The 9538-nt window shown below is 35.3% G+C and overlaps 1 protein-coding gene across 4 annotated transcripts in view; it reads right to left on the reverse strand.

Moving 5' to 3' along the window:
- Positions 1 to 9285, reverse strand: part of BLI (protein BLISTER) — a 57649-nt gene extending 48364 nt beyond the window's left edge. For 2 of the 4 annotated variants that reach the window (XM_089833019.1, XM_089833017.1), the window contains exons 1-2: positions 8257 to 9285; positions 24 to 864 (exon numbers count right to left, since the gene is read on the reverse strand). In XM_089833019.1, coding sequence (XP_089689145.1) covers positions 24 to 864; positions 8257 to 8328 — 913 coding nt within the window. In that variant the 5' untranslated portion in view covers positions 8329 to 9285. The remainder of the gene's footprint in view (positions 1 to 23; positions 865 to 8256) is intronic. The other 2 variants (XM_089833018.1, XM_089833020.1) reach the window with 2 other exon arrangements.
- Between the last annotated feature and the right edge of the window lie 253 nt (positions 9286 to 9538).

A 9538-nucleotide genomic window follows, 5' to 3' on the forward strand; every position in this document is an offset into this window, starting at 1 on the left:
TCGATGCATACATAAATTTTTACCAGTGTGTCTATCCAACTGATTCGTGCCAGGATCATCAGCCAAATACAATAAACTTGGGTGTGCCATGGGTTGCATTTTCTCCCTATTCTGGACATTCTCCTCTGCATCCGTGGACAAAATACTAGAAGAAACTTGTTCAACTGGAATTCTTTCTTTGAACTCATGTTCCCTTCCATTCCTTTCACCCAGTTGAATATCTTTAAAGTTTTTCTCTTGGGATAAAAAAAAATCATCCTTCATAGATGCCTGTTCCGCTCTATTTGAATAGCTATTAGCTGACTGAAGAAAAACATTAGGCAACACATCACTTACAGTTTTAGCTTCTTGGTGTCCTGGCAATTCTGAAAAACTCTCCAAAGATGATCTTCTCCAGATGTTCCTATAGCCTGAATCAAACTCATTTGAAGAAAGACTATTCCACCTATCAGCTTCATCATTATCTTTAAGGGATGGTCTCCACAAGTTGCCACTGGAAGTTGGATCTGGCGCAGTGCTCAAAGTTGTAATTCCAGTGTGAATGTCTTCTACTGCTGAAGACTTTGCATTGACATGGTTGCCTACGAATACTTCAGGTGCCTGTCCTTCATTAGAGGGGACTACTGAATAAGGCACAGAAGAAGCTGTAGTGTGTGAGGATTGGAAAACATAATTTTCTGGATCTTTATTGGAATTCTTCTCAAAAGAAGGTCCATTTAATTCTTCTGTGTTTGTAGGCACGTTTCCTGCAGACTGCTGCACTGCGTGACTGTTCTTAATTCTAGATGACTGAGAATCTTCAGTGGAAGCAGCAGAAGCCTTTTTGGCTCTCTCTTCAGCTTTCTGCTTACGAAATTCTAGTAGCTGTAGAGAACAAAAAATAAATAAAAAATCTGAAGTGTTAGTAGTTGAATGCATGGAACCAAATCAACATTAATTATTTATTATCATTATACTAGTAAACAGAAAAACACAAGTGAACAGAATACAGAAACTGTTTGCAATCTGGCTTTAATAGCCTACACCTAAACACTGATGTACCATTGCTGCTGAGTTTATCTTTGTAATGTACAGAGATAAATATCATGATTATATAGAAAGCTTTCCGTTGCAGTTTTTAACTAATTCACATATATCTTAAATTGAGAATTAATCATAAAATTGTAATTTATAATTTGATCCTTCAGTCCTAACTCCTAAGGTTGATTAATAATAAGCTATTAGCTTCCCATAGAAGTTAGTTAGGTGGTGTCCATGTCTTAAATGCTAAGTTGCCGGATTCGTCCCCTGCTGCCTGGATTCGGGTCCGGGTCCGCACAGGTCTGGATTCGCCCCCGGGTTCGCTGCGGGTTTGGGCAGGGTCCTTAGTTTTGACTGTGGATTCGTCTAAGTCCTTGCTGGAGCGAACCCAGACGAACCCACAGCGAACCCAGGGCTAAAAACAACTTTAAAGAGTGTGTTTTTTAAATTGTTTTCTTCTGTAACTCTCAAAGGAACTTAATAGAAATTTAAAAAACATTTCACTTATCTAATCCCTTATGTCAAGGAGGAGGAGGATGATATATCAGCATATGGGACTAGTGGAACCAGTTTGGGTTTCAATGATGAAGCTCTAGATATAGTTGCAGTTGGGGATGAAGTCATTGATCTCTCATTTTATGATAATCCAATTGACCCTTGAAGGGCATTTGATACTATGATTATTGATAAACTACTAAACACTTGTCATCTATCATCATGTTTCAAACTTTATTATTTGATGAACTAGTCTTTGTTTTGCAATTTAATAACTCAATGTATTATTTCATGAACTAGTCTATGTTTTGCAATTTAGTAATTTAATGTATAATTTTCTTTACAATCATGAAGATAGATTAATGAGCGAGTATTTAATGTTTTTAGATTCAAGTAAAATCATGTTTTGAAGGGACCTAAAACCCTTTGGCATTTGGCATTGATCAATGATCAAGCAACAATTGTTCATATTGTGAAATGATTTTGTTTTGCAACTATGCATGTTTCTCTTCTGTGTGTGTCTATATATATATATATATATATATATATATATATATATATATATATATATATATATATATATATATATATATATATATACTCACGAACCCACCCACGAACCCAAATGGGGCAAAACAAAATTGCCCGAACCCACGAACCGAACTCCGAACCCGAACCCGTCCCCGAACCCGAATCGGCAACTTTGCTTAAATGTAATCACATTCTGTCATTGTATATCATGTCTCCATTCAATAGAATAATTCCAGCATTTAAACCTAACAGTGGTGTCAGAAAACCAGCTCGAACAGGAGGAGGGTCACAGAAAGGAAACATGGTAATTGGAGGAGGTTTGATGCCTCGTCAAGCTCACATATGCATCAGCAGTAGTTAGCAAGATTTTTTTGCACGCATCAATCATAAAGTTTTCTAATTTTCCATAACTGCCATGTGTTTTTTGAAAGATAAAACAGTCTATTCTTATTTTCTTATTGGTTGGTCGATTAAAACCATAGATGGTAAAAACATTTGGAAGAAGATGAACGGATTTGGGTAAATAAATTAAATTAGTAGTTTTAAATGTTGAACTTTTTGTAGGTTAAGTCTAGGTGAGTTAATTCTAATTGGTGAGCATAACAATAAAAGGCACATATAAGACAACTCATTTGGTTTAAAAATATATGGATTAAGTTAGGGCAGTTTGTGTTAGTTCTAACTTTGGGTAAAATATTTTGGTAAATATAATTTTGTTGTGCTTTGAAATTCTCTATTCAAGGACTAAGATTGGCATATATTTCAAAAGCTAATCTACTATCAACATTTGCTAAGAGACAAAAGAATGAGATAAATGAAGAATACACAAGAAATGATAAATTGGGGTGTACATGGAAGATAAGATTGATTATAGTTTTCGCATTTAAAAAAATTTGTTTGTCAATTTATTTGCTTAGTTACTTGTTTTGAAACCCTTCATATGGGGATTTTGAGAAAGGTTAAGTAGTTCAGATCCTAGCCCTACAACCCAACAGTGAGGGATTAACATGGTTAGTGAAGTTGGGACCTTCCTGAGCTTAGGCAAACAAGAGTTTAAATGTATATTCCTTACAGGTCAGCCTAACCAGGTATGTGGCAGGGGCAATGAAGCTGAAAATGGAGGTTTTGAGTTCAAAGGGGGTAAAATAAACTCAAAAAAGAATGAGGCTGAAATTTTCAAATTTTGGGGTAATACTTTCCTATGCCTGATCAAGGTGTTCTCTTCTTGAATAATGGTTGTATTTGCTTCTGGTTGATGATTATCAGTGTATGATTACTTCCTTAGGAAGGTCGATGTGCCTTGGAAATGATTGCCATTCAATTAGTGTTGAATGACTGATTAATTGGATGAATTCCTTCACTTTGATGATTCGAGGCATTGCGGAGTTATGATTAAGTGATTGTTAATTAGATGATTGAAAGTGAATATAATTGATGATATTTTACTTGATTTCTTGCGGGATTAATGACTAACGGATGAAGAATTTGTATGGGCAAATTCATGAGTGACGATTGATAGGTCACTCTTCAATGCTTGGTATCAAAAATCCTTTATACTTTTGATGAAAGGGTCACCACCGTTCATAAGAATTGAATCACCACTTTTCATTTGTTGTCTTTGAGAACACTATATAATTCCCTAAATTGATCTCGCTTCCATGTCCTCCTCAACTGAAACCTTTTCCCATTTATATCTGCCAGTGCATGGAGAGAGTCACACCTCTTCATCATCTCTGCTCTTTGCAATGGTCACAACTTTTCACAATTACCACCCTTTGGAAGAGTCACAACCTTCCATAATTACCACCCTTCGGAAGAATCACAATCCTTTATAACTTTTTCCTTTTGAAGGAGTCGCTTAATTATTTTCTTCTCCATTATTTCTTTCTTGATTCACACCTTCAAACTATGTCATCCTTTTACACTTCTCCTTTAAGTCTGCATATACTTTCCTTCTTGATTTGCATCACCATATTTCTCTATATTCCCATATGCCTCTCTTTCATTTCTGCATGTTTTTCACTTTTTTATCTGCATATACATCTCTTATATCTTCATATACTATTCTTACAATCCTGCTATAAATTCTTCTGACAGCCTCCAACCTTTCTTTGACGATCTTCTTTTATTTACCCGTTTGCAGATGCGCAAATATAAGTCTCACAGAACTCCTGTTCCCCATACCCTCTCAAATGCACTTCACAACTTCTCAATATATCTTCCCAAGAATGGTGTCTCATTCACTTTCTTAATCGCCCCTTAACTGATTCTGAATTCTTCTCCAATTCCAATCTGATTATCCCATATTTTATTTTCCTTCTTGCCTAACTCCAAATAAGATATCTTTCCTCTAATACCTCTATAGCCAAAAAAGAGATACATCCCTTTGAACAGAGATTGCTTTCAAAGAGATGTGATTTTCTATTTAGACTCTAAGCACTGCTTTATACTTCTTATTAAAAGTATAATTATTACTTATGTTGTTATTGTTTCTTTTACTAATTGTGCTATTTAAACGATCACCACCCGTGACTTGGTTAAGATGATGAATGCTGTTGCTGCCTTTATTAGGAAAGGAACCCCTGCCCACCAGCAATAATGAATATTAATTATTATTGTTTCCTAAAGATATTTGCTGCTTTTGTTTGCTGATTGCCTAAGGCTTCGGCTGTGATATGCTGTCAGGCTTGTCAGTAATGCTGATAATGACACACAGCCTTATTATCCAAATCAGGTCTCTATTTCTTGATTGATGCCCCTTCAAAAGATGCTTGTCCTCCTTAAATACCCTCCCTCCTCAAGACACAAACAATCACACCCTTTTCAAACAGTTGCTGCCTTTGGTAAAATAAAATCAATTCACAACCTCACGGTTGCTGCCCCAAAACTCTTTATTTAATTTAATTTAATTCTTCTATTTTAGGAATCGCTGCCATATTTGTTAATCCCGAACTGGTATCAAAATAGCATTTTTTTTATTGCTTCATCTCTACAGCTTACATTCACTTCATAGTGTAACGTCCAAACTGGTCCAACCTGAATTCCCTTAAGTTTCTAAATAAAATAAATAATTGTTAATTTTCTTCCTGCTGCAGCCTGGACATGCTACATAATGATAGAAAAATTAGCTATTTATCAATGATTTTCTTCCTGGCTGTTCCACTTTATTTCAAAGCATTTCCTGTCAAAATTACTTCTTAAACAACGATTAGATGCAATAACCTTATAATTTTCACACAGTATTACAGTGACAAATGTCATTCATGGAGAAAGGGATGTCATTTTTCACCCACAAACAAATGGTAAATGATCAGATTTGATAATCTTATACTTCTGAAACAGTATTAGAGTGACAAATGTCAATCATGAAGAATGGAATGTCATTTACCACCCACAAAGAACTGGTAAAAACAGGATATTTGTTATGTCTGACAAATACTGTTCGCAGTTAATATTAGTTTCTATTGACTACAGATAATTGTGTAAATACTCTGTGAGCGAATAGCTGGAACATATATGTTCAGGCACATCACCTTATTTATCTTCAGTAGTTTCTCTTGTTTTTCTGTCAGAGTTAGGCTAGCTAGAATAGATTAAAAGCCAGTGACGAAAATGCCTTTAAAATTCAAAACAAGTAGCTTTTGTCACTTTTTCTACATATTTTTATGTTTTTTAAATCCCATTTTCCTCCATTTTAAAAAAAACTTACATATTTGATTTTCCATTCTTTTCCCAAAAGCTTTTGCTGCTATGGTACTTATCACTAGAGAGTGTTTTGATACCCTTAATAATGGATTAGAGGCATATCCTAGTTCATTAAGTAAACTAACAATTAAGTGGTGTCCATGTAGTTAGAGGTAAAAACATTTTCTCATTGTAATCTATCCAATAATGTACTTGCAGCATCTGGACATGTCATGTCCCATTTTTCAATAAATCTGATATAGTTGCCTTCTTGATTAAGCAGGATTAGTCGCATTTGTGGCTGCCTGCACCAAGTCAAACTCATGATATTGAAACGTTATTGTGGGTTCTAGTATAAAGCCAAACTCATATAAAACAGGCTGCTTTCAAAGAGCCAGTTATCTGTAGCAGCTGTTTGTATAGAGCCGTGGGAATTTGGCAAATAATATTGTTTGACTGTGCAAGTAATTCTGATCCGGTCTAGCAGTAATTGTTCTATGGTTATGTTCATGTGGGCTGATTGCACATTCCAATCTCGTATTCTCGCCACTCCTTTATGGGCCTGATCCACCAGGAATTGAAGATGTATTTCAGCATTAATACATATTATGGGGTATTGAGGGCCACTCCTGCAGGTTGAGTACTGGTATTATTACTGCATGTTTTAGATCTTATAGATGTTGTATATATAATTCATAGTAGAGAAGAAATACTTGCATAAACAAGTAGCAAAATTTGAGCACGTTGCACCATTGCAGCCAATATTTGTAGTTAAATAACAAATTTAAATCTGAATCCAGGTGTTGCTCTTATTTGAAAATTTGTTTGCTGAAATTTTTTAAAATATGGACCTGAATTGAAATTATAAAACATTCCAGTGCAGGAAATTACAGGACCTGAAAAAAATTAAGGAGAAAATATTTTAGTTTTGTTGTCTTCTAAAGCTAAAATCTCAACAAACTGTGTGAGACTATTTAACTTCAAAAAAATGTATCCTGTCGTTAAAATTTTATCTTCAAAACAAAGCAAACATATGTGAAACTTTGGTTCTTATCCATTTCACCACATCCAGATGGATCTAGATTTTCTGGATCATTCCGGTCAGAGTTTTCAATTCCTAATAGAAAATTTACTGGTCTTGTTTTCTAAATTCCAATATCTGAGCTTGTTTTCAACTCCCGAAACAAATAAGTTTTATTTTACCTGGTAACTAAGCTCTTATGGCTGTCTCGAATGGATACTTATGAAGCAGCTTTTGCAAATCAAACCTTTATTAAGAGACTGCCATGAAGTAGCTTTATGCACAACCAGTGTTCACAATCATAGTTCAGAACAGATTTAATACTACAAAATTATCCAAACAATAAGCAATCAAGAGTAAAGCGTGGCCTGGCCATTTACTCAAACTCTATTCATGTCATATTTGCAGATGACTAGGTTCAAGAATATAGTGATCTATTTATAATTCAAGAATCAAAATCAACCATGCAAAACCTGAGAGGAATAGAAGAAAACTATTTTTCACTGAGGCTGCAATGTTGGATAATATAAGTACAATGTGGAAGAGTCATTTTGATGTGAATTAAAATTTATCAGCAAAACAACACAACTTCACCTTCTTCGGTCTAAAATGTTTGGAACTTATACATCAGTTCATAATCCTCTACTTCAGAGATGCTAAACCATGAAATGAACTTAAGTTCATAACCAAAGACCCTGGTCAGAGACTGGTTTGGTAAGTGTGGATATAAATTTAGTATTTAGAAACAAATTAACATTCGATGTATGAATAGAAAAGTTTATTTTTATGTCCCGGCATAGCCCGAACACCTTCAGGGTATATGAGACGAATCTTGTGGAGAAAGAAGACTTTTTCACCTCACCTTATTTATATTGATTAAATTTACTAACCCTTGTATTTCCAACCAAGTTCCATAGCAACCCAAGCCTTCTCATCATTTAAGTTCCTCCTCTATCTAGAATGAATACAAGGAAGGCTGCTAAATAGTTTATCATACGCTTAAATATTTCTAGGTCTATATCAATTTATTTCTTGATCTATCATTTCTATGATAACTTTTAAGTTCCCTGAATGTTGATTTAAAATGGACTCTTTCAACAAAACAGACAGACTCCTATCTTATTATCAACCTGAATTGGAGCTAAAAATGACAGTGCACTGATTACGAAGGTGTCATTAACTTTGAGTATGACATTTTGTGCCCAACTATTGGAGCTAGTTGAACTACAAGTCGAGCATACTAACATTCTCCCCTTCAGCTTACCTTCTGAATATAAGATAAAGAGGTTCCGCATACACAGAAATCAGATACAGCATTCGTCCATAACACGAAAAATTGCTCGCTCCATTGAAATAATATCATTTTATTTGCATGCACGACATTAAATGGTCCATGGGACCAATCACAAATGTTATAATTGTTGGATGTGAGTTGAAAGTTGATAGTCTATCTTCATGTTGAATTAAAAACGTAAATTTCTCAACATATGGTGAAATGAACCTACCTTACGCTTGCCAGCTTCAAGCATCTCTTTCCTAGAGGGCGCTGGAGAAGCCCCAACTTGTGAGGAAGCCATCGAAGAGCTTTTGTTGGCTCTTCAGGGACGATGACAATGATCCTGCAACCACCTCAATTCTCTGCATACAGAGGATAATACAACACTTTCTGCCCCGCAAAACCTTCGGCAACGCTGTTAGCACCGTCACCTTTCTAAACTTTATCATCCACAACGCTCAGCACACAATTCCACGTTTCTCGAACACCCAGGGCATAATTCAAGCCTTAATCAATTCCAAATCCTACCAGATCACGCCATTTCAAAATAATTATGCTTCAAAAACCCTAAATTCCCTTCATATTGCCCAATAACCAGAAAATTCCCTTCAAATTTCCAGATCGCGCTAATTATACAAAAGGCAGAGCTGCAAATACTGTGAATCTCTTATAAAGCAAGCCCCGGTTAATCTCCAACTTTCTACACAGAAAAAAGGATATCACGGCTCAGGGTATTCCCTAAACAATGCCTCTGCAACGCTGCTGACAAAGTGTGCCTTTAGCATCGAAATCTTAACCGCATTTATAAACGAGAGCGAACTCCCCACAAAATTAATGAAACAAAAGAAGCTCCCGTAAAATTGCTCAAATCTAATATATTCAAATCGCAAAAGCTACAAATTTCTGGTGTAAGCCAAAATATGATGGTCCGTATCAATTTTACCAAAACTTTTTCCTATTTTAACAATTATTTGCATGCCTGTTCAGAAACAATGCATTCGTACAAAATGAATTCGAATGAGATGATTCGATCCCGCCAACATAACTACGAATCTGAAAAAAAAAATACAGAAACCTGGTTCGATTTCGCAATGACTCGTACATAAGCCTCAAATTTTTGAGAGGAAAATTTATTTTGATGATACATACGAAGGCATGATGGCCGATTCAAAGGACAAATCAGCCAAATCTAGACAACGAAGAAGAAAACACAATCAATTTAAGAGATTTTGTTGCAGCGTATGACGTGAATTTTTATGGGAATTTTCATTAGGAGGCCTTTGCTTTGTTTGCCCCCTTTCTCTGGTGACCGACACGTGTGCCGCTCGATTGGTAACCCTAGGCTCAGTGGTTTTATGACTAATATTCTATCGGTTATGTGTTCAATGTTTTCTGACTAATGTTCAACGAGCTTACTTTATTTGAATTTTTTTAATGTTTGGACTGATTTTTAATTAAAAAAATATCACTGATTTTATTTATATTGTATAAAATAGATGCATTCCTGTTGT

Source organism: Cupressus sempervirens, chromosome 5, assembly GCF_028749045.1.
Source record: "Cupressus sempervirens isolate cs-2001-9-10 chromosome 5, ASM2874904v1, whole genome shotgun sequence".
In the NCBI taxonomy this organism is placed as follows: Eukaryota; Viridiplantae; Streptophyta; class Pinopsida; order Cupressales; family Cupressaceae; genus Cupressus; species Cupressus sempervirens.